The 26,278-nt window shown below is 42.8% G+C and overlaps 1 protein-coding gene across 3 annotated transcripts in view; it reads left to right on the forward strand.

The window, feature by feature from the left end:
• The window catches only part of RASSF3 (Ras association domain family member 3), a 293,192-nt gene that overhangs the window by 136,634 nt on the left and 130,280 nt on the right, over window positions 1–26,278 (forward strand). For 2 of the 3 annotated variants that reach the window (XM_075344850.1, XM_075344851.1), the window contains exon 2: window positions 24,920–25,044. In XM_075344850.1, coding sequence (XP_075200965.1) covers window positions 24,920–25,044 — 125 coding nt within the window. Of the gene's footprint in view, window positions 1–13,658; window positions 13,814–24,919; window positions 25,045–26,278 lie in introns of those variants that run through there. The other variant, XM_075344852.1, reaches the window with a different exon arrangement.

The following is a 26,278-nucleotide window of genomic DNA, read 5'->3' on the forward strand; positions in this document are numbered from 1 at the left end:
ATTGAAGAGATGGGTTAGGGCTGGTGTTGAGGTTGGGAAGGAAATGGGATGGGGTCAAGCACACAAGTGGTATAGTGCAATTTGTAGAGGAGATGAGCAAGCTTTCCTTCCATGATGGTAGGGATGAATGTTATGTATAGGGGTTGTGGTGGTTGACCAGGAAAGACTTGTCAAATTTGGTCTTTCTTGTTGTTGAAATGTGTGACAAAGTCTTCTGTAGAGATGAGGGGGCAGTTGTGGGCAAAGGAGGGCATTAAAAGTGTTAAATAATTGGTTGGGGTTGTGGGTTAATGAGAATACAAGGGTTTTGAAGTAATCCTGATTAGCAGAAGTGAGGACTGACTTGTATGTCAGTGTTTCATGTTTGAATGTGGTGAAGTCTTCCTGTGAGTACGTTTTCTTCCAATGCCGCTCTGCAATCCTGGACATTCAGCAAAACTTTTTAGTGAGGTTGGTGTGCCAGGGTTGGCTATTTATTCGTTCCACTCTGCCATGCATGAGAGGGGCGACTTGAGTCATTAGTTGATGCGAGTGTGTCGTTGAAGAAAACAGTGGCACTCTCTGTTTTATGAAGTGAAGATATGGTAGAATAGAGCTGGAGAGTGTGCGAGTGTCTAGTTGTGTGATGTTTCTGTGGGGGTGCACTAGCTGTTGGACTTGGGTGGCAGGTCAAGAGTACAGGGATAAGAATATAAGTAGATGGTGGTCAGATAGGGACAGAGATGAGGTAGTGATATTAGGTAGGGAGCAGAGGCGGGTGAAGATCTAATGTATATCCGTCTGCGTGGGTGGCTATGGAGGACCACTAAGTAAGACTAAAGGATGAAGCAAGTGACAGGTATTAGGGGGCTGCCAATTGGCAGGTGTCAATGAGGATGTTGAAGTCACCCATAATGATGGTGGAAATGTCAGTATAGAGAAAGCGTAGAAACCAGGTGGAGAAGTGGCAGTGATTAAGGACCAATGTCGGTCAGAAACACGTTGCCGGTTCTTTCTTCTCTTTTAAATGCTCTGTATCATGTACCATAACAGATGCTTTTAATCATTCTAATAAATTGAATTTTACAATGTTTCATGGAAACTTTGTGCTGGTCGTATGATTTTGCTTTCTTATATTTCTGCTGTGCACTTAAAGATTCTACACTTTAGAAGCTGCACAGATCTCTTATCATTACATGGCCACATATCTCATTTTTCTGGAGCAGGATGAATCACTGGCAGTAGCGGGGACCAAGGAAGTGTCAGAATAGGAGTTTCAAGAGATTTGTAAAGTATTACTTTTTTGTTTTATTGTCTAACACCATTGTAAGCAGTTTAAAAAAAACGTTTGGGTTTGGGCAACTGCTTTAACATTGCCTAGGTGAGAAAATATTGATTTAGCATTTCACATGTCTGTTAGTCTTCTGAGGTCTGATGGCAAGAGTGTTCATTCGTAGATACTTTGTTGAGGGATTAGCACTGAGTGAACTCTTGTGAGGCCGAACAAAGCAATATAATTTGAGAAGGCAAGAGCCATAGAGAAACTTCATCCTTATTAGCAGAATAGTCTTTTAATGTACTGCTGGCTTCCCGTGCAGACATCTCATCTATAAAAATAGTGGCATCAGCTAATTATTAATTTATGTGTTGCTGGGCTCTAATCTTCCTGCAGTTAATGATGTCAGTTCAGAAACTGGCAAATCCAGTTAGCGTCCATGTAGTACGTCACAAAACCCTGGCAGCAGAGCTAAGAACAGAGCTACATACAAGGGGGATCTTAGACTCTCCCTTAGGCTACTTTCACACATCAGGTTTTTTCCATCAGGCACAATCCGGAAAAAAACGGGTAAAACGGATCCGGTACCGCATCCGTTTTATCCCCATAGATTTGCATTGTTACCGGATTGTGTCTGATGGCTTTGCGTTGCATCCGTTTTTTTCCAGATGCGGCAAAATTAATTAAAGCGGCGGCCGGAGGCAATGTATCTTGCAACGTTTTTTGTCCGGCAAAAAAACGCATCGTGCCGGATCCGGCGCGATACGGTGTGTTTTACAATGGACACCTATGGACGCCGGATCCGGCGCAATGCGGCAAAAAATGGATGCGGCTGCCAGATCCGTTTTTGTAAACTGCGCATGCTCCAATGTTTTGAAAAAACGGATCCAGCAAAAAAAAAAAACGGACAAAACGGATGTAAAAACGGATGCAAAACGGATCCAACGGATCCGTTTTTTTTACGCATCCGGCATAACGGATCCGTTAAAGAACGGATCCGGTGGATACAGTTTTTACATTTTTTTGCCGGATCCGTTGGATCAGTAGCCTTAGACTTTTTTTTATAAAAGGACTAGCAAAGTGAACCTACAGTAGGGGAAAACCGTAAATAATCAGCTGCCAATTGTGGAAGTTCTCCCACTTAAAAAGATGAGAGAGGTCTGTAATTGACATCATAGGTAGACCACAACTATGAGAAACTTAATGAGAAAACAAATCCAGAAAATCACCTTCTCTGATTTGGCAAGATTTGTTTTTGCAAATTATGGTGGAAAATAAGTATTTGGTCAATAACAAAAGTTCATCTCAATATTTTGTTATATATGTTTTGTTAGCAATAACAGAGGTCAAACGTTTTCTGTAAGTCTATGTGCCCACGGCACTATGTACCCGCGGATATATCCGCAGGTACGTCTGCAGGTTTCCTGCAGCTGATCCCCGGAATCCGCAGCTATCTATAGCTGCGGGATTCCAGCGAAATATCTGCGGTAAACCTGCAGACATTCGTGCGACTTACCTGCGGAAGTCTTGGCCTCTATCTCCATAGTGGAGGGCCGGGATTTCCGCAGGAATATTTGACATGCAGTTACGTGCGGCTGCGGGACATCCGTAGCATGTTCTGCAGCCGCACATACCACAGCATGGACACAGACACTCCCCATGTCACTGTCATGCCACTCCAGGACTTTCATATGCTTCTTATGAATCCACTCCTTCGTTGCCCTGGCGGTGTGCTTGGGATCATTATCATACTGAAAAACCCAGTCACGTTTCATCTTCAATGCCCTTGCTGATCACGACATATGGCCCCATTCATTCTTTCATGTACACGGATCAGTTGTCTTGGTCCCTTTGCAGAGAAGCAGCCCCAAAGCGTGATGTTGACACTCCCATGCTTCACAGTAGGTATGGTGTTCTTTGGCTGCAACTGAGCATCTGTCTCCTCCAAACACGACAAGTTGTGTTTCTACCAAACAGTTCTACTTTGGTTTCATCAGACCATATGACATTCTCCCAATACTCTTCTGGATATTCCAAATGCTCTCTAGCAAACTTCATACCGGCCCGGACATGTACTGGCTTAAGCAGGGGAACACGTCTGCACTGCAGGAACTGATTCCCTGACGGCGTAGTGTGTTACTGATGGTAGCCTTTATTACGGTGGTCCCAGCTTTATGCAGCTCATTCACTAGGTCCCCCTTGTGGTTCTGGAATTTTTGCTCATCATTCTTGTGATCATTTTGACCCCACGGGGTGAGATCTTGCGTGGAGCCCCAGATCGAGGCAGATTATTAGTGGTCTTTTATGTCTTCCATTTTCTTATTAATTAATTTTTATTATTAGTCCGACAGTTGATTTCATCAAACCAAGCTGCTTGCCTATTGCAGATTCAGTCTTCCCAGCCTGGTGCAGAGCTACAATTTTGTTTTAGGTGTCATTTGACAGCTTTTTGGTCTTCACCATAGTGGAGTTTGGAGCGTGACTGTTTGAGGTTGTGAACAGGTGTCTTTTATACTGATAACAAGTTTAAACAGGTGCCATTACTGGAGGTAATGAGTGGAGGACAGATGAGCCTCTTAAAGAAGAAGTTACAGGTCTGTGAGAGCCAGAAATCTTGCATATTTTTAGATGACTAAATACTTATTTTCCACCATAATTTGTAAAAAAATTTTTTTGCCAAAACAGACAAGTTGATTTTCTGGACTTTTCTCATTTTGTCACTCATAGTTGTGGTCTACCTATGATGTCAATTGCAGACCTCTCTCATCTTTTTAAGTGGGAGAACACAATTGGTAGTTGACTAAATACTTTTTTCCCCCACTATATTTCTTGAATATGCCATGGTGAGCTAAATCTGTATGAATGTAGAAATTAGAAATAGAAAGGGGTGGATTTATTTAGACTGCCATTCTATTCTGCAGTCTACAAAAAAATTCTTATTAGATTAAGTTGCACGAAATGTATTAAAAGTCTCTTGACACGTAATAAATTACAGCATGTGAGACTGTTCAAAAGTCAGAAAATTCAATGTATTTTCTAGCTTTATGGGTAAAAAAATGTGCCTAAAAGTTTAAGCATGCCATCTGTTGGCAACTAGTGATGGGCAGATTTGCAGATAACAGGACCAGCAGGTCCCTGTTATCTGGTTTGTTAAAATCCAGCTCTGGTCCAGATTCCAGTTCCCATATAATTCTATGGGGATCAAAATCCAGGAGCAGATGCACTATACTTACCAAGCATCAGTCATTTCAGTACACTGCATCCAGGCCGTTTATTCACTACCAGGGACGATAATAACCCTCATTGAATATTTGCTGCTGTCCCTGCCCACCAGTAAGTGTGATTGATTTCAGTCAGACGAACCCCCACCCTGTCAGCGTGTCAGCTGACTGCTTCCAATCACAGGCGCTGTGCACATCTATCTTGTACAGTAAAAATAAATAAAACAATTGGCGTAGGGTCCCTCATTTTATGATACCCAGCACAGATAAAGCCATGGCTACAGGCTGCAGCCCCAGCCATGCGCTCATCTTGGCTGTGTATCAAAATAAGAGGAACCGTTTAAATTATTAAAAAAAAATGACGTTCAGCCCCCCCAATTTTGATACCCAGCTAAGATAAAGCCCGACATCTGGGGGCTGGTATTCTCAGACTGGGGAGGCCTATGGTTATTAGGCCACCCCCAGCCTAAAAATAGCAGCCTGCAGTTGCCCAGGATTGTCGCAATAATTAGATGCGACAAGCCTGGTGCTTTAGCCGGCTCTTCCCGATTGCCCTGGCAACCGGGGTAATAGCAGGGCTTAAGAACAGCCCACAGCTGCCACTAAGCCCTTGATTAGTCCTACCATCAGTAATCTGTACGTAAAGGTAAATAAACCCAAACATTGGAAAAATACTGTATTTGGAATTAAGTACAAAAAACACCCTCTTGATTAACTTTCAAAACATCCCTGCAGCTCCGACGTAATCCACACGAGGTCCCACGACGATTCAGCTCTGCTACATCTGAGTCACAGCATACAATCATTCAGGGAAGGCCTGGCTCAACTGAAAAGCGGTGCTCAGGAGAAAGGAAAACACTAGTACTAGAAAAATAACTCCGTCACTCAAAACGGGACAACAAGAAAAATTAGAATCCAGATGTTTTTTGCTCAGTATTAATTTTTATTCTTATTTTGATTATTGCTCAAAATTTCTTTTATATCCATCAGTGATAATGGTGTTAATAGACAGTATCAACGTTTCGACAGAATCTGTCTTTTTCAAAAGACTGTCAGTAGAGACAGATTCTGTTGAAACGTTGATACTGTCTATTAACACCATTATCACTGATGGACATATAAAAAAGTTTTGAGCAATAATCAAAATAAGAATAAAAATTAATACTGAGCAAAAAACATCTGGATTCTACTTTTTCTTGTTGTGCCGGCGTTATGTTTCTAGCATACAGTCATGGCACATGACTGCCTGCTGTGAGCTCCTGCCAGAGAATGAGCCACGATTAGTGGTGACGTCACTCAGGTTAGCTGGGATCACAGCAGAATGGTTCCCACGCGGTCCTTCTTTTGCTATGGCCGCAAGTAACCTGAGTGACGTCACCGCTGATCGCGGCTCATTCTCTGCCTGCAGTTGCAACTTGCAGACATGTTCCATGATCGCGCTCTTTGACTTAGATTTAGCAGAGCTGAATCGTCGTGGGAACTTGTGTGGATTACATCGGACCTGCAGGGGTGTTTTGGCCTATAACGTAATATGCCAGTAAAACCCCAGCACCACAGATGATAATGGTGTGTCCTCTAAATGGCTGGACACTAATTATTACATGGATATAAAGTAAATGGCAGCTATATTGTGCTGTGATGCGTTTTTGAAAGTGCTTGTAGATAGCGCCAACAAAGGGAGTCCTCTGTGCAAGTAATATACAGTGGCCGCCAGCTACATCTTGCTGAATTGTGCCTATGAAAGTGTTCTGATATAGTAAACTTGTATCAGCAGTAATCAATATACTGTGGCAGCGCTATTCCTATGTGAAAGTAATGTATAGTGGCGGTTAGAGTGTGGACTGGCCATATACTGTTAGAGTGATAGTTTAGGAATTAAAGGTCTGCACTGTCAAGGCAATGGTTATCATTTATCCCTATATTAAATATCTTGTGATGAACCCGCTGACGACAAAGTGGGGGAAATGCGTAAAGAATATATCAAATTCAATGGGAATTATTTTTTTTTACATCTAATTATAACAACCAATGCATTAAATTATTTGGATCATTTATTTATTTAACATCAGATTGCTGGGAATATTCATGTATATGAATTGGAATTGTATAAATTTTATCAATTACCTATATGACATCATGCTAAAAGAACTAGTAGTCCTGCTGCTTGTTATATAGACTAGTATTGAATATTGTCCCAGTGATATGGGCTATTATTAGTACCTGGGTGAATTTCAATTTAGTTATCTGCAAATCAAAAAAGTCTGTGGAGCCACTGTTAGGAGTCTCAACACAGAAAACCAGCCAGATATCCCTCCGGGAAGGACCTAGTCAAGGAGTGGCTCTTTTTAGGAAACCACCATAACCACCATATTAAGTGGCCCTTTTAGTCAATATCCAACTCTTTGACAAGTTTAAAAATCTGACAAGGGAATTACCAAGGCCAGGTATCCATCCACAGACAGCTGTTTCGGGGTATTGCCCCTCATCAGTGTGGAGTAGTATTCTGGCCAGGTGAGGGCAATACCTAGTAATAACCACTGAGTGCCCTACGGTGGCTCAGTGGTCAGCACTGCAGCCTTGCAGCGCTGGGGTCCTGGGTTCTAGTCCCACTAAGGACAACATCTGCAAGGAGTTTGTATGTTCTCCCCGTGTTTGCGTGGGTTTCCTCCGGGTACTCCGGTTTTCTCCCACACTCCAAAAACATACTGATAGGGAATTTACGCTCCGTATTGCACTGCAGCGTTAATGCATGCGTCCTGTGTCCCCTGCACAATCTATGTAGATTGTGCATAATGCAGCCGCACGTTGCTTTTATGAACACAGCGATTTGGGTGCTAAAATTTTGACCCAAATCCGTGCATTCATAAAAGCAGCATGGCAATTATTTCTGCGTTCTGGATGCAGCTCCCACTCTGTCTATAGTGGGGGCAGCAGCTATAGCGCATGAAATCGGCTTTTTTAACAAAAATACTGCATTCATTCTGCAGCGATTTGAAGTGCACATGTGCTGTCAAATTGCTGCAGAAGAATCAGCAGTTACGTGCACATGAGCCCTAAAGATCCCACAACTAGTGTCTTTTGATGTTATATGAGGCATATTATTATAGGGTTTGTTATATATAGGGTAAAGTTCAGGGTTCCTACCTGACACTGGGTGTCCAGGGCTTAGACTCTAAAGGCTGCTTTACACGCAGTGACATCGCTAGCGATGTCGCTCGTGAAAGCACCCGCCCCCATCGTTTGTGCGTCACGGGCAAATCGCTGCCTGTGGCGCACAATATCGCTAGGCCCCGTCACACGGACTTACCTTCCCAGCGATATCAATGTGACGCTGCACAAACCGCCCCCTTAGAAAAGAGGCTGTTCGCCAGCCGGCGAACAGCCTCTTTTCTAAGGGGGCGGATCGTGCGGCGTCACCGCGACGTCACACAGCAGGCGTCCAATAGAAATGGAGGGGCGGAGAGCAGCCGCATGGAAGTCACGCCCACCTCGTTGCCGGAGTACGCAAGTACGGTGTTGTTCGTTGTTCCTGGGGTGTCACACATAGCGATGTGTGCTGCCTCAGGAACGACCAACAACCTGCGTTCTGAACCAGCAACGACATTTGGGAAATGAACGACGTGTCAACGATCAACGATTAGATGAATAATTTTGATCGTTAGCGGTCGCTTGTAGGTGTCACACGCAACCACGTCGCTAACGAGGCCGGATGTGCGTCACGAATTCCGTGACCCCCAACGAGATCTTGTTAGCGATGTGGTTGCGTGTAAAGCCCCCTTAACACGGACCAAGTTGCAGCACAGCCAATCATTAAGCTTTATTGCATGCAAAAGATGACTGTATGCTGATGTGAACAAAAAAAAGGTAAAACAAATGACTTGAGCTCCCATCTATTTTTGATAACAATCACAGGTAAAATAGACAGCTGTCAGCTTTACCTTGGCTGGATATCAAAAATAAAGGGTATCCCACTCTTTTTTTTTTAAATTATTTAAATAATTTAAAAAATGGCGTGTGCTCCACCCTATTTTTGTTAACCAATGAAGGTAAAGCAGACAGCTGTGGGCTGGTATTATCAGGGTGGGAAGGGCCATGATTATTTTGCCCCTCTCAGTCTGAAAATAGCCACTTCAGAAATGGTGCATCCATTAGATGCGCCAATTCTGGCACTTTACCATATGAGGGCTTGTTTTCTTGCTGGTCGAGTTGTACTTTGGAATAACACTATTCATTCTACCATGTAGCATACTGTAAAACAGTAAAAAAAAAATTCCAAGTGCGTTGAAATTGAAAAAAGGGCAATTCCACAATTTATTGGTTTTTTTTATTTACTATGTTCACTATATGGCAAAACACACCTGGTCATATGATCATCCAGGCCAATATGAATATGCAGATGCAAAACGTAGTATAGTTCTTTTCTATGTAAATAGTGTAATAAAAATCAGAAATTTGTAAAAAAGAGAAAAAAAAAGAAAAGTTTTGCTTGAGTCGCCATTTTCCGAGTCCTGTCACAGTTTCAATTTTTTGGATATTAGCTGTGTGATGGCTTATTTTTACTCCATGAGCTACCATTTTTCCTGATACAATTTTGGGGTAGGTACAATGTCTTGATTGTCTCTTTTGCTATTGAACTGCAACATTGCTATTTTATTGCAATGTTGTGAAAAACGTAACTATTGTGTTTTCGATTTTTTTCTTATTACGCCATTACTGATAAGATTAACTTATGTTATATTTTGATAGATCTGACTTTTACGAACACAGCAATAGTAAATATGTTGGGTGGGGGGTTAAATGGCTTTATTTTTAATGGGGAAAATGATGGGATGATTTGAACTTTTGTATTGTTTTTATTTCTTTAATATTTTTAAAAACCTATTTTTCTTTTACATTATACTGTATTTGTAAGTCCCCTTAGGGGACTTGAAGCTGTGATCATATAATCACTTGTACTATACCTAGAAGTGCATCAGCACTGCTGCGTATAGCGAAAATCATGGTCTCCTATGAACAGCAGCTAAACGTTGGCTTTCACCGGAGCTTTGTAATGATAGGCATAGGAGACTTCAGTAGACCACTGTCTGTCATAGCAACTCATTGGTGCCCCGCAATTATGTTATGGCATGCCCATGGTTGTGTGGAATGACCCTTTCCCTGCCAGCCTGTGTTAAATGCCACTGTCAGAGATTGACAGAGGCACTGAACTTGCTAACAGCTGAAAGTGGAGCTCTGCTACATCTGCAGTTGTTAAAGGCACATAAATTTGTGACGCCCTGGCCTATCAGGTCGTCACAGGGTATTGTGCAATCTGCCCTTCAGCACAGTATCCACTCCTCTTTGGTTACGGATCCTGGTCCTTTGGTTTTGCTAACAGCTTAGCCAGTCAAAATCCTAGGAACACTTTACACCGAACCCACCAGACACACCATTGGGGGGCCTGAAGGGAATAGGGCCGCCCACATGGGGGGTTAGTAGGGAGAAGTGAGAAATTGAAAAAGAAGTGAAACAGGAGTGGAAGGAGGAGTAGGTGGAAGGTGACTCTCTAGGAGAGAGGTCACTATTCCGGAGCAGGGCTCCTGGAGTTTACTAGGTGGCAGACATTGGTCTGGGCCTGGTAGGAGCTGGAACCCCGGTCGCAGGGGATCGCGTCAAGGGGCACGGACTGCCGAGGAGGGCAGCCGGCGGCCTTGAGCCATCACCGGGCTGGGGCCAGTGTACGACGGGATTCGTGGACCCTAGGCCGGGAAGTAGCTTCACGCCTCCCTGTAATTTACCCGACGAGGGTGAAGACTTCAAGATTCATCCCCATCCCGCTCCAAAATCGGGGTACTAGTGCACCGATGGGATAGGACTTTCCCCAAATACAGTCCGAAGAAATCCTATGCGTGAACCCTGAGAGCAAGCTCACTCCGCTAGCCATACGGGTAAGCGGGACCCGAGGAGTTTTAAGCTTAAGGGTCCAACTAGTGAGAAGGTGCCACGGAAAAAGCTACAGGCTAACAGCAATACCAAGGGCACGGATCCCAGCGTGCTCCCTCCAGGCTGCAGTGGTGCTCAGAATTCTGGGTTACAAGCTGCCGGTGTCATTATTCTAGGACTGAGTATGCTGACAAGCCCCTTTTCCTCCACCCAACGGCACCCCAAACACCAACACCCAACGGGCCCCGGGGCACAAACCCCCTACCCACAGAGGGGTTAAACATCCTGCTGCTACGCCATCGCCACCGGGCTCCCCCAACAGCAGCAGTGGTCTCCCACATTACCACACACCATGGGTGGTGTCACAAACTTTCAATCCCCCTGTACATAGTTCCCCCTTTCATCGAGTGGCCGCACGACCCCCGGGTCCGGAGACCCCTCGAGCCACCGCGGATCCGGATCTGAGCAGCCCGGCTGCTGGCACGGGGGCTGCACAAATTCAATCAGTAACGCCCCATTAGTAAACACATAATAAACATAATAGCATATTATATAGATACAAAAACTAAAGATAAACCAAAGTTATAGGCAAATGCAGTGGTAAAGCAGTAGAAACTAATACATTCATTTAGATTTATATATAAAGCATATATGGTTGATGTACTACTTCTTTTGTGTACAACTTTGTTTTTTCTTTCGTTTTTGGGTCCATGAGTATAGGCTTCCTAATACAAAGTGATGTTATCCCATTGAAGTATGTGACATGTGCTGCTGACCTATCCATTGTTGTGAAGCCGTGCCCCATTTCTTAAAGATATTGCATGCATAGATTTGATGACTTAGGGGCTTGGTAATTTTGCCCAGACAGATGTAAGGACATGTCTATTCACTGTGACAGCACTTCAGAGAAATCATGTGTGCACATACGACCTTCCTTAGAATCTATTCATGTCGCCCTGTTGTGAATTGGTGACCTGGAATGAAATATGTTGAAGGCCGAGTCCACTAATCCAGCCGGGCTCTGCCTTAACGGTTAGTAAGGGGTGAACTATTAGTATTTTCTTCTCTTTAGCAGCAAGTGCTAGACATAAGGGTAAGATATTAATATCAAATATTACTACTAATGTTGCCATTAGTGACTAAAAGAAAGCTGGAATATCATTATTTTTTATTAGTCTTTTCATTGCTGCATGCCCAAATTGTCTGTAATTAGTCAAATTTACTTTTTAACTAGTTACACTGATTAAAGGGTTAATTATTTCCATGTTCTTACTTGGGAATAATTGCAAAGTGCTTGTACAAACTGGCAAGTTACTTATGAAAACTCCCCTCTATTCTCAAGAGCAATTGATTTTTAATTGTGTTGCTTTACTGTTTGTTGCCTGGGTTACTGGCTACCGATGCAGTCTATCACCAGTGGCTGCACATGTGCAGTGCTCACAAGCTCTTTACAATAGAGCATGTAAATGCTGCTCTGAAGCTGGCCGGGACCACTGCAGCGTACTGTTGACTTCTAATCCCTGACCAGCTTCATTGCTACTAGCTCCTCTGATGCTGCAGAGACCAGGCTGCCTCATCAGTGGTGAGCCAGCGGTCCGACAGTTCCTCTAGGCCTGTCAGTGAAGCACAAGAGCACCATCACCATCCCCCATCAAGCATGAAGTAAGGAGGCTGGAAAACATTGCCATATTACTAAGAAGATGGGAATAACCCTTGAAATATGGTTATTTGGTCTAAATTCATAAGTCTGCAGTCACTTTATGTGTTACGATATGTAACTGCAGACTTGTAAGAATTCACATCTCATGCACTGTGCGCTGTGAGGATTCTCCTGTCATACACTGTGCGCTGTGAGGATTCTCTGTCATGCACTGTGCGCTGTGAGGATTCTCCTGTCATACACTGTGCGCTGTGAGGATTCTCCTGTCATACACTGTGCGCTGTGAGGATTCTCCTGTCATACACTGTGCGCTGTGAGGATTCTCTGTCATGCACTGTCAGCGCCAGGAACGATATGCATACTGCATATTTTTCACTTTCTACTGTATTTGTTAGTCATCCTAGGGAACTTGAATCTATTATTATCGCTTGTCCTATACACAGTAATACCACAGTGAAAATCATGGTCTCCTATGAATGCCAGTTGTAAGCTGGCTTTCACAGAAGATCATCAGTACCGGCACGTGGGTCTTCAGCAGACCCCCGCCCATCAAGGCACTCCATCCACTCCTCACGACCATGTCACGGGCATGTTGATGGCCGCATAGAATGATACACCCCCTGTCAGCCTGCATTAAATGCCACTGTCAAAGACTGACAACGGTATCTAACAGATACGGGTAGAGTAGGGTCAAAACCAAGAGGTCACATCAAAACCAGAATCCTAAAACAAGAGAATAGTCAAAACATGCAGAGGTCAGAAAACGGGAGGAACCTGGAAATAATACAAGCATGGACTAACGAGCGAGGCAGTGAAACTAACTGACTGGCAGTGGAAGTCAGAGACCCAGGGGTTTAAATAGCAGGAAGCCCTGCCCAGCGCTCCCAGTAAGGAGTAATCAATACCAGATAATTAACCCTATAGTTCCGTGATCTAACAGCACCAAAGGTCCCAGCAATAATACAGTACTTATGTCACGCATCACCTGCAACAAAGGTGCAGCACCGCCTAGTGGCTGAAGCAGAACCAGAAGGGACAGGAACCGGCACAGATGCTACACTATACTTACTATAACAATTAATGTACATTTAAATAATGATTGTTAAATTGCAAAAAAGACTGTCATACCTTTATACTATTGACCTAATGATCTATCATTATATGGTGATGCTCCAAGTATGATGTGATGACAGACTCAAAAAAATATTGTGCTGTTTGGCTAATCGAAGCAATCAGAATACATCGGACAAATAGTAGTGAGCCCAGCGTATTCATGACAGCTTCCTTTTCTCATAATGTACTGCTCTTATAAGTGTATACAGACCCTACGATTCATTAACACATAATGTGACTATTCTAGGAAGAATCAGTGAAGCTTTAAGATCTGATTTCTGGGAAGTGCTGCTGAAAGTTCTTTATTACAACACAAAAGGTAGAAAGTACCCAGCACACACAGAACGCATGACGTCTAGGTATAACTACTTCCTACTTTCTGACTTATTATTTGAATGGCAAATACCCCAGAAATAAGCTTTGTGAGTGGTAGACTTCCTTGTGCGGCAGGTCAGACACAATGCTTCTGGAGAGCTTGCCTCCTCAGCATCAGCAGCACTCAGCCTGCTCCGTCTGAGTCAGTGCATTCAATTTACCAAACCTTCCTGGCTTCACAGTCACAAACACTGTCTGGGATGGGAACTGCCATATATAAGCTTTCCAGCAAAATCAAAGTACAGGTCAAGAAGAGCAAAACCTCAGGTAGGTGTCCAGATGAAATGTATATAACAATAATGATAGGAGAAGGATAACACCTCTAATGGCATCATGGCCAATGCCGGTGTATCATTATCGGAGGCAATATCTGATTTCTAGTTGTCCTCATTAGCTGTAGATGTTCTGATGATGTAGTGTAGTAATGACCGGGCTGGTGATCTAGAAGGGAAGTCATTATGTATGTTCTCTCCATCATGTTGGGCTGAATGCAGAACAACACACGCATATATGTACCACCTCTATACATTACTGTGTATCCAGTGTCCCCACATCATGCGTATGATGCTCTAATGAACAGTTTACCAAGCAAAGAATTGTATGTCGGCTCCTATGAATAGTATAGCTTGGAGTAAACTTATTGGGAATAGGCATATTAATGACATAGAAGGAATATGCAGAATCATCCCTGCCATATGTCTATATATCCCATATTCTTACGTATTTGTTATATTCAGTACATCAGAGCATAGCTGGAAATAAATTATGCATGAGGAATAAAACGTTGCTGTGTAGTACATGCTTTCTTTACTTCATGATGTCCTTCATTAGGGCTCAACCTGACTATGTACCTGGTGAGCGGTGCTCTGAACTTTTAGTCCTCCAGATATGTGGCTTATATATAACATGTGTTACTGAAAATTAGAATATTTTATTAATCCAACTTATTAATATTTCATGTTTGATGAACCTAAAAGAATTGCATTTTTGGTGAGGGTCTTTAAGAAGCAAAGCCAGGGCGCTAGGCCTTGTTGAAGTTCCAACCTACCATTTAGTCAGCCAAGGGTTAAGACAAAAGATGTCTACTAGTGATGAGTGAATAGTAACTATTCGTGTTCAGATTCTTCGTACCGAATCCCAAAGTACTATTCCAGTATTTGTCAGGAATAACGATCCTAATGCAAGTTACTGGGCAACATGAGCATTTTTCTTGCCGTGACGAATACTGGAATAGTGCTCGGTATTCGGTAAGCATTATCCGAACACGAATAGTTACTATTTGCCCATCACTAATGTCTCCTACTTTCTTCATGTTGTTTACTTTCTGCACAATCGTAATGGCACATTCCCAATGGATCGGCCATATGCACAGACTCTATATAACGGCACACAAAGTTCCTGTGATTTCAGAACATTAACCAGTAGGCACTGTTTGCCAGTCCATATTGTGGTCTTGTTGCTAGAAACCTTTACTGGGGGAGCGCAATATTACTGCTTGTTTTTCCAACTAGAAAACCGTACACAACTCATTGAAGTCAGTGGTTTTCACTTGTCTTCATTGGATATCATCACAGCATAAAGCCCGATGATAATTCCATAGGACAGCGTGTCATTGATATCTTTACCAATGTCTGTATTATCTCTGTAGTCGTGTTTGTTCCACCATTCTAACTTGGATAAGTATATTCATTGTTTCTGTATAAACATTGTCTGAATTTTGTGTGTAGAGAAAAAAAACTGCATGCAAAGATTACACAGAGACATTTCAGGTGTTGAAAGCATCCATGTGGTAGGTGATTCCCTCACAACTGGTCCGAACATGTAGTTTCTATGCAAGAAACGTCTTGTCTCCCGTGGATGTAAAGACTTGTGTTGTGTTACAAGCTGTTGACTCACCTGTACATGTGGAGAAACACTGGTTAGATGTTTATTAGCAAGCACTAGGGACACACTGTATTTTAGCTACTGTCAAGTGTATGCGGACACGAAGCATACATCCAACAGTGGTCACCGGCTGAATGGACGCCGTGCACTATAGGACTCATTGCCAAAATAAACGTATAATGCTCAGTATACCTCTTTTCTGGTTGCTCTCTGTATAAGAAACCTCAGCTTTATGCACTTTCCTAGAAAACAAAATAGTGGAGCACCCCGATCACGTGGAAGGCAAAAGACCTTCTTCTGGCCTCTGTCTAGTAGTCCCAAACTTTTCTTGACTTGAGAGCCACATTCAGCTGTGAAAAATGGTCGCGAGTGACATCCAGAGGCACTCCAGCCCACAGTAGTGACACCCAGAGCCCCCATTATTGGTATAATGATATACAAAGCTACGCTACAGAAAGCACACCAAATCCTTGTGTACCCATCACTTTTAGTCAGTATATTTACATCCAAAGGTTGTTACTCTCCAAAATAGGAGACAAGAGGGAAATAATATATACATGTATGTAATTATATATATATATATATATACACAGTAGGGGAAAAAAGTATTTAGTCAGCCACCAATTGTACAAGTTCTCCTACTTAAAAAGATGAGAGGCCTGTAATTGACATCATAGGTAGACCACAACTATGGGAGACAAAATGAGAAAACAAATTGAGAAAATCACCCTGTCTGATTTGGCAAGATTTGTTTTGCAAATTATGTTGGAAATTAAGTATTTACCGTAGTCATCTAAAAACATGCAAGATTTCTGGCTCTCACAGACCCGTAACTGTTTCTTTAAGAGGCTCCTTTGTCCTCCACTCATTACCTGTAATAATGGCACCTGTTTGGACTTGTTATCAGTATAAAAGACACCTATCCACAACCTCAAACAGTCACACTCCAAACTCCACCATGGTGAAGACCAAAGAGCTGTCGAATTACACCAGAAACAAAATGGTAGCTCTGCACAAGGCTGGGAAGACTGAATCTGCAATAGGCAAGCTGCTTGGTGTGATGAAATCAACTGTGGAAGCAATAATAAGAAAATGGAAGACATACAAGACCACTGATAATCTCCCTCAATCTGGGGCTCCACACAAGATCTCACCATGTGGGGTCAAAATGATCACAAGAACGGTGAGCAAAAATCCCAGAACCACACAGGGGGACCTAGTGAATAAGCTGCATAGAGCTGGGACCACCGTAACAAAGTCTACTATCAGTAACACACTATGCCGCCAGGGACTCGGATCCTGCAGTGCCAGACGTCTTCCCCTGCTTAACCCAGTAGATGTCTAGGCCCGTCTGAAGTTTTCTAGAGAGCATTTGGATTATCAAGAAGAGTATTGGGAGAATGTCATATGGTCTGATGAAACCAAAGTAGAACTGTTTGGTAGAAACACAACTCGTCGTGTTTGGAGGAGACAGATGCTGAGTTGCATCCAAAGAACACCATACCTACTGTGAAGCATGATGGTGGCAACATCATGCTTTAGAGCTGTTTGTCTGCAAAGGGACCAGGATGACTGATCCGTGTACATGAAAGAATGAATGTATCGTGAGATTTTGAGTGCAAACCTCCTTCCATCAGCAACGCTGCCACCATCAGGGCATTACAACCATGACTGGTATACCGGGCCCAGTGAAGAGGGGTGGGCCCGGGGTAATTACATAACTTTATTATGCCCCAGCCGCCCCCTCTTCACTGGGCCCATGGGCGGCACTGTACCTTTAAATATTCCTGTCTGCCACTTCAGACGTGGCTACATTGTACACTGTGTGTGGTCAGGTCAGCGGGTGTATTATGGAAAGGGGTAGTGTAGAGGGTGTATTATGGAGCGGGGCGGTGTAGAGGGTGTATTATTGACAGGGGCGGTGTAAAGGGTGTATTATTCATTTTTCTAAGGGAAATACTTCATTTTCTGGAACAAATTCAAGGGTGCTAACAATTTTGACTGTGTATTTGTGTATATATACAGTACAGACCAAATGTTTGGACACACCTTCTCATTCAAAGAGTTGTCTTTATTTGCATGACTGAAAATTGTAGATTCACATTGAAGGCATCAAAACTATGAATTAACACATGGGGAATGAAATACTTAACAAAAAAGGGTTAAACAACTGAAAATATGTCTTACATTCTATGTTCTTCAAAGTAGCCACCTTTTGCTTTGATTACTTGCACACCCTTGGTATTCTCTTGATGAGCTTCAAGAGGTAGACACCAGAAATGGTCTTCCAACAGTCTTGAAGGAGTTCCCAGAGATGCTTAGCACTTGTTGGCCCTTTTGCCTTCACTCTGCGGTCCAGCTCACCCTAAACCATCTCAATTGGGTTCAGGTCTGGTGACTGAGGAGGCCAGGTCATCTGGCGTAGCACCTCATCATTCTCCTTCTTAGTCAAATAGCCCTTACACAGCCTGGAGGTGTGTTTGGGGTTATTGTCCTGTTGAAAAATAAATGATGGTCCAACAAAACGCAAATCAGATGGAATAGCATGCCACTGCAAGATGCTGTGGTAGACATGCTGGTTCAGTATGCCTTCAACTTTGAATAAATCCCCAACAGTGTCACCAGCAAAGCACCCCCACACCATCACGCCTCCTCCTCCATGCTTCACAGTGGGAACCAGGCATGTAGAGTCCATCCATTCACCTTTTCTGCATCGCACAAAGACACGGTGGTTGGATCCAAAGATCTCAAATTTGGACTCATCAGACCAAAGCACAGATTTCCACTGGTCTAATGTCCATTCCTTGTGTTCTTTAGCGCAAACAAGTTTCTTCTGCTTGTTGCCTGTCCTTAACAGTGGTTTCCTAGCAGCTATTTTACCATGAAGGCCTGCTACACAAAGTCTCCTCTTAACAGTTGTTCTAGAGATGTGTCTGCTGCTAGAACTCTGTGTGGCATTGACCTGGTCTCTAATCTGAGCTGCTGTTAACCTGCGATTTCTGAGGCTGGTGACTCGGGTAACTTATCCTCCACAGCAGAGGTGACTCTTGATCTTCCTTTCCTGGGGCGGTCCTCATGTGAGCCAGTTTCTTTGTAGCGTTTGATGGTTTTTGCCAGTGCACTTGGGGATACTTTCAAAGTTTTCCCAATTTTTCGGACTGACTAACCTTCATTTCTTAAAGTAATGATGGCCACTCGTTTTTCTTTACTTTGCTTCTTTTTGCTTGCCATAATACACATTCTAACAGTCTATTCAGTAGGACTATCAGCTGTGTATCCACCAGACCTCTGCACAACACAACTGATGATCCCAACCCCATTTATAAGGCAAGAAATCCCACTTATTAAACCTGACAGGGCACACCTGTGAAGTGAAAACCATTTCCGGTGAATACCTCTTGAAGCTCACCAAGAGAATGCCAAGAGTGTGCAAAGCAGTAATCAAAGCAAAAGGTGACTACTTTGAAGAACCTAGAATATAAGAAGTTAGAAGTTAGTTGTTTCACACTTTTTTGTTAAGTATTTCATTCCACATGTGCTAATTCATAGTTTTGATGCCTTCAATGTGAATCTACAATTTTCAGTGTCATGAAAATAAAGAAAACTCTTTGAATGAGAAGATGTGTCCAAACGTTTGGTCTGTACTGTAAATATATATATATACAATGTGTAGATACACACACACACTCATTTTTTTTTAAGAGTAGCGATGAGGCTGTGGAAGGTTTGCGGGGTGGAGGCAGGGCTGGGGTGGAGCCTGGGTGAAGTCCCAAGGGGGCCCCAGAATTTTGCCAGTATGGGACCCTAGTGGCGGCACTGATCACCAAGGGCATTGAAGATGAAACGTGGCTGGGTCTTTCAGCATGATAATGATCTGAAGCACACCACCAGGGCAATGAAGGAGTGGCTTCTTAAGAAGTATATGAAGGTCCTGGAGTGGCCTAGTCTCGAGATCTCAACCCTGTAGAAAACCTTTGGAGGGAGTTGAAAGTCCGTGTTGCCCACTGACAGGCCCAAAACATCATTGTTATAGAGGAGATCCTCATGGAGGAATGGGCCAAAATACCACCAACAGTGTGTGCCAACCTTATGAAGACTTACAGAAAAGTTTGACCTCTGTCATTGCCAACAAAGGATGTCCAACAAAATATTGAGTTGAACTTTTGTTATTGACCAAATACTTATTTTCCACCATAATTTGCAAAAAAAATCTTGTCAAATCAGACAAGGTGATTTTCTGGATTTGTTTTCTCATTTTGTCTCTCATAGTTGTGGTCTTCCTATGATGTCAATTACAGGCCTCTCATCTTTTTAAGTGGGAGAACTTGCATAATTGGTGGCTGACTAAATACTTTTTTTCCCCACTGTATATTGCCCTAATAGGCAACTTGTGTCAGTATCAAGAAATAGATTAAGGGTCATAAATCTAACTATATTGTCCAAAACATATACAGTAAATATGATGCCTCAAAGGACATATAGTCACAAGGGATATAATACATATATAGACTTGCTACATAGACGCAGGTTTCAATTATAAATTATTTCCCTATCTCAAAACATTAGAATCAGACTTATAATAAAAATATACTGTATACAAAGATGTATTGTCCCAAAAGTTACAAAGATCAGATGTCACATTGAACAATGTCATCACTCTCTGCATCTGGATACAAATGGACAAGATAAGTACAAATTAATAGCTACAAAGGGCGTACACAGATTTGTTCTTGAGCACTTAAGAAGTCAAGGGAACCTGTCTGCACGACTCTGTAATGTAAAGACATAACTGTAATTGTGCTGTAATACTGATTTAGTTGATACTTTTGGTGAATAAATCTGCTATGTGGTTTTACTATAATCACCCTTTAAAGTTCTCTGCTACTTAGATTTGGGTGCACAGGGGTCGGACAGTACACTGGGTCTTCTCCTCCCTGTCTGTGATTCCCTGGCCCTTCTGTCTGCCTCTGGTTTCTGAATGTCACTTCTGAGATTTCAAACATAAGAGGCAGTTCATTCACAGACCGGAGGGGCAGGGGAATCAAAGACAGGGAGGAGAAGGCTCAGTGTAAAGTGCAGCTAGTGTACTGAAATCTAATTAGCAGAAAACTTCAAAGGGTAATTAAAGAAAACCCCAAAGCAGATCAGTATTACAGCACAATAAGGCTATGTGCCCACGGGAGATTAAACCTGCGGATATATCTGCGGAAAATCCGCAGATTTTCTGGATTTTCCAGATAAATCCGCAGGTTTCAGCATGTACAGATACTCCCCATGTTATCCTACGGGACATGGGGAATGCTGTGTTCATGCTGCGGATACGTGCGACTGCGGAATATGCTGCGTGTGCCGCATCCGCACGTAACTGCATGCCAATTATTTATGCGGAAATAACTGCGGAAATCCAGGCCCTCCACTATGGAGATAGAGGGCGGGACTTCCGCAGGTAATCCGCATGAATGTCCGCAGGTTTTCCGCAGCTATTTCTCTGTACTACCGCAGCTAAAAATAGCTGTGGATTCCGGCGAGCAGCTGCGGGAAACCTGCGGCCGAACCTGCATTGGAGGAAATGTTTAGCATTATGACAACCAGTCAAATAAGCCATGATTGTTAGAATAGAGCTCAATTTGACCTGGTCAGAGAATACCATTCATAATATTCAAAAGGACCACATAGTGAACCAATCAATGGACAAAAAATATGCTAAAACAAAAAACGGGCCTTGCCATAATCCATCTACACATGGTTGGCGAACAGCATAATAACACGGTGGTTAGATTTGTTTGCCCTGTTGTTAAACATGTGCAGGTTATTTCTGCCACTCTACTGTATATTTTTGTACCAAGATAGCTTTGTCTTAGTTTATAAAGGGAAGTAAAGGGTGTAGTTATCTAACCACTCGGAATCAAGATCTACCACATTGTACAATGAGAGCGTTCTTTACTTCATTGTTCTTCCTCTATTATATGATCTAGTAGAAGAGTCATTACTGGAATCAACATAGAATATGTTAAGAAAAAATTAGTTAAAAAATTTAATTTTATGTTCGATTTACATGGGCTGATATCAGGCTGGTAATCAGATGGGGACAGAAGGATTGCTAATACTATCGTTCTGTCAAAAAGCACAGTATCATGTTAGCAGCTGGATATGATCTATTTAAATGGGGGTGATGTACTTTCGGTAAGGATTATTTTTATGTATGGAGAAAAAAAACAAATCATCCTTTTTACTCATTTGAATGCTGGCCTGTTTACACTGGCAGGTAATCTGTGCTACAAATGCTCAATTGGAGATTATCAGCTTTGGAAAAGGGCCATTTCGCTGTATTTCATCACACCTTTCTAATATAACTACTATATAGGTGTGAAGACGCTAATTCTGAATATTCTGCATATGTAAATGGTTGTGTTATGTACTAGAGTTCCCCTGCTATGAGCAATTCACACTCACCCTTGGCAGTCCTCATTATTATAAAGGCGAGTTTAGGAGTCCTGCATATGTAAATGAAGCAGATCACGATCCATGCTCTGTGCACGGCCTCTGATCTCACAAGCCGGCCTGAGTTTGAGTGTCCTGAGTGGTATATAGTGTAGAACAAGAGCAGTAATTATTATTATTATTATTTATTATTATAGCGCCATTTGTTCCATGGCGCTTTACAAGTGAGAGAGGGTATATGTACAACAATCATTAACAGTACAAGACAGACTGGTATAGGAGGAGAGAGAACCCTGCCCGCGAGGGCTCACAGTCTACAGGGAATAGGTGATGGTACAATAGGTGAGGACAGAGCTGGTTGAGCAGTGGTCTACTGGACTGAGGGCTATTGTAGGTTGTAGGCTTGTTGGAAGAGGTGGGTCTTGAGGTTCCTCTTGAAGCTTTCTACGGTAGTGGAGAGTCTGATGTGCTGAGGTAGAGCGTTCCAGAGTATGGGGGAGGCACGGGAGAAATCTTGTACGCGATTGTGGGAAGAGGAGATAAGAGAGGAGCAGAGAAGGAGATCTTGTGGGAATCTGAGGTTGCGTGCAGGTAGGTACCGGGAGACTAGGTCACAGATGTAGGGAGGAGACAGGTTGTGCATGGCTTTGTATGTCATGGTTAATGTTTTGAACTGGAGTCGTTGGGCCATGGGAAGCCAGTGAAGGGATTGGCAGAGTGGCGAGGCTGGGGAGTAGCGAGGGGAGAGGTGGATTAAGCGGGCCGCAGAGTTTAGGATAGATTGGAGGGGTGCAAGAGTGTTGGAAGGGAGGCCAGAGAGCAGGAGGTTGCAGTAGTCGAGGCGGGAGATGATGAGGGCATGCACTAATGTTTTTGCAGATTCTTGGTTAAGGAAAGCACGGATCCGGGAGATATTTTTGAGTTGTAATCGGCATGAGTTGAAGAGGGCTTGGATGTGTGGCTTGAAGGATAGAGCAGAGTCGAGGGTTACTCCAAGGCAACGAGCTTGTGAGACTGGGGTGAGTGAGCAACCATCAAGTTTGATGGAAAGGCTTGTTGGAGGAGATGAGTGAGGAGGAGGAAAGACAATGAACTCTGTTTTGTCCATGTTAAGTCTGAGGAATCGTGCAGAGAAGAAGGATGAAATAGCAGACAGACATTGTGGGATTTTGGTTAGTAGAGAGGTAATGTCAGGTCCAGAGAGGTAGATCTGTGTGTCATCGGCATAGAGATGATACTGGAAGCTGTGGGACTCTATGAGCTGTCCCAGGCCGAAGGTGTAGATGGAAAACAGCAGGGGTCCAAGAACTGAGCCTTGGGGGACACCGACAGATAGGGGGCGAGATGAGGAAGTGGTGTGAGAATGGGAGACGCTGAAAGTTCGGTCGGTTAGGTATGAGGAGATCCAAGATAGGGCCAAGTCTGTGATGCCCAGAGATGAGAGAATCTGTAGTAGGAGGGAATGGTCTACTGTGTCGAAGGCAGAGGACAGGTCCAGGAGGAGGAGGATAGAGTAGTGTCGCTTGGCTTTGGCGGTTAGTAGATCATTGGTGACTTTGGTTAGGGCAGTTTCGGTATAATGATGTGGTCGGAAGCCAGATTGAAGCCGGTCAAAGAGGGAGCAGGAGAAGAGGTATGAGGACAATTCAAGATGGACATGCTGTTCCAGTAGTTTTGAGGCATGGTAATGTATAACTGTACACAATACAGGCTAGAGTAGAGTGGTGAAGACAATATTTGCATAGATTGTGTAGACAAGTTGCGCTTGCAAGTGGATGGATATATAAATATTTCATATTTGTAATCATCTTTTATACGTTCTGATCATTATAGCAGTTTGTGGAGATAAAACATCATCTCAGAATCTATTTTAAGAGGTGAACTGATGATATGTCTTGAAATTGTCACAATGACTACAGGATAGTGGGGAATCAGGGCTCCTAAGCTGTCCTTCAAGCTAGGGGGGCCCTATGCTATCCCTAACCTCAGCGATACTCTTGATGGTGGAGAGGCCTGAGTCTCTTTCCTGGCCATACTCCTGACCATTCCTTATCTGATTCCCTTTCCCCCTGCCCCCCCCAGGGAGCGACAGGACAGGAATGTAATGAAACCCACAGATAAAGACAGACAAAGGAAAAGAAAAATTCTGTCACACCGCACACGCACAAGACAAGAGATTCAGGAGGAAAAGCAAGAGCAGGAGGGAAAGCTTCAAAACAGGGAAAACTCCACAACCGCTCCAAGCAATATGCAGGACTTTCTCCAGAAAGTCTGGGACACCACACTTCACAGACCAACAAACTATAGCATGGGTGGAAGGATTCAAACAGCATAAATAGGAGAGGAGCAGATGCCTCCCCACAGTGTACGATCAAAGGAGCAAGCAGACCAGCATAGATCAACTTGATGTAAACAATAGCTAATTTTCTGATTATAACTTTCCTTTAAAATACTTTTTGAAAATAATCTGTCAGAAGGTTATTGCTATATGATCTGAGGACAGCATGCTAATAGGGGTTAAACACAGATTTCAGTGATGTGTTTATTATCAGTCTGTGTGCTGTTTACTTATTGTGATTGTTTTATCACCAGTAGCTTATCACTGCATGGACTACATTAGCTACAGCAGAGGTGAGACCTGGTCTGACCGCACCCTCTCCTCTGATAAGCAGAGTACTGTCTATCCATATTATACAAAGAATCCCTGGTGTGAGCAGGGTTAGCTTTCTGAGCTCTGCTACATCTAAAAACTCTTTGTCACTTCTGCTGCACCCAGTAAACTAAGTGATACATCGTTGGATTCAGAACTTTTTTGCCTACAATACTGCTCCCAGACAGATTCCCTTTAATAACTATTCAAATGGTCTCCTGGGTATTATGCAAAAACAGACTTGAAATGTCAGTGCCTGAAGCTCGGTTGGTTTTGTGGCAGTGATATGCTCACCTATACGTTTATACATTTATGAAGTGTTTATACCCATAAATTATATTTTTGTGTCATGTATTTAAAAGTGCTTAACATTTGTTACATCTTCTTGAATTTTTCAGATTGTAAATACACATGCCATTCTCATTGCCAAGGACAGGTGCAATTAAACTGTGAGCCGAATGGAAAATTAATGGAATGTTTACCTGCGTACGACACATTGGACCACTCCAATAACAATGATAAGGTATTAATTTTATTTTATAAAAAGCTATATATGTATTACCATGTGTTTCTCCCCCTCTCCTAATTTGCTAGTTTGTAATGCCCATGCGTTTCTTACTGCTTGGTACTCATGACAAGCAGGTCGGACACTTGGATGGGTATGACTCGAGTACCTGAGTATAATGAAGTCAATGGGGGACTCAAGCATTTTTTCAGATTTTACAGAAAAATACTTGAATTCCCCATTGACTTCCATTATACTTGGGTGCTTGAGTCACACCCAACCGAGCACCAACTGCTCGTTACGAGTACTGAGCACCTGAGCATGCTCGCTCATCGCTATTGGACATCAAAATTAGAGAACAAGGTATGATCACTTGCTTTTTTCAGAAACAATGTATTCTACATTGATCAACATTTGAAGGTTTTTAATGGGCACACCATGCAACTAAAACAGTGTTTTCCAAAAGATCCAAAGTTTATCAACATAAAACCTTTATTTTGCCCAAAAAGTGATAATCATAATTAGAGAACAACAATGACTGTAGAACAGAGAAAGATTATAACTAAATTTTCTGAAGGTAACAACAGTCAGCGATCAGTAGGAAGTGTACAGGCCTTTGCTTTGAATGACTTCATCACATCTGCGGTCACAGGACATCACTAGTCTCTCACACTGCTCTAGTGTGATTTTGGCCCACTCTTCTTCCAGTCTCTTCCACAGTTCTTTGACTGTTGTGAAGTTTCTTGGCCACAACTTTATCATCAAGGATTTTCCGGAGGTTTTGTATTGGGTTTAGATCAGGACTCTGGGCTGGCCATTTCATTGTTTCAATGTTTTCTGTTTCAAGGAACTGCTTTACAGGGGGCATTGCTTTGCATGAAAATTGCTGGCTGATTGAGTGATGAACGTAAGTAAGGAACCACATGTTGTTGAAGAAGGTTCTGATACACACTTTCATTCACTCTGCCATGTAGCTGTATGAGAGGTCCAACTCCTGCTGCAGAAAACATTCCCCAAACCATGACACTTCCTCCACCACCTTTCACTGAGTTCTTAACACTTTAAGATAATTCTTTCCCAAGTTTGCCGACGAACATAATGTTTTTCATCAAACCTAAATTATTTAAACTTGCTTTCATCACTAAAATGAACTGTGGACAACACAACATCCTTCTTACCAAAGGTGAGTTTAGCATTTTAATTATTTTTGCTAATGAGAGGTTTGGTCACTGCAGAGTGGGCTTTCAGTCCA

Source organism: Anomaloglossus baeobatrachus, chromosome 4 (genome assembly GCF_048569485.1).
Source record: "Anomaloglossus baeobatrachus isolate aAnoBae1 chromosome 4, aAnoBae1.hap1, whole genome shotgun sequence".
Taxonomy (NCBI): domain Eukaryota; kingdom Metazoa; phylum Chordata; class Amphibia; order Anura; family Aromobatidae; genus Anomaloglossus; species Anomaloglossus baeobatrachus.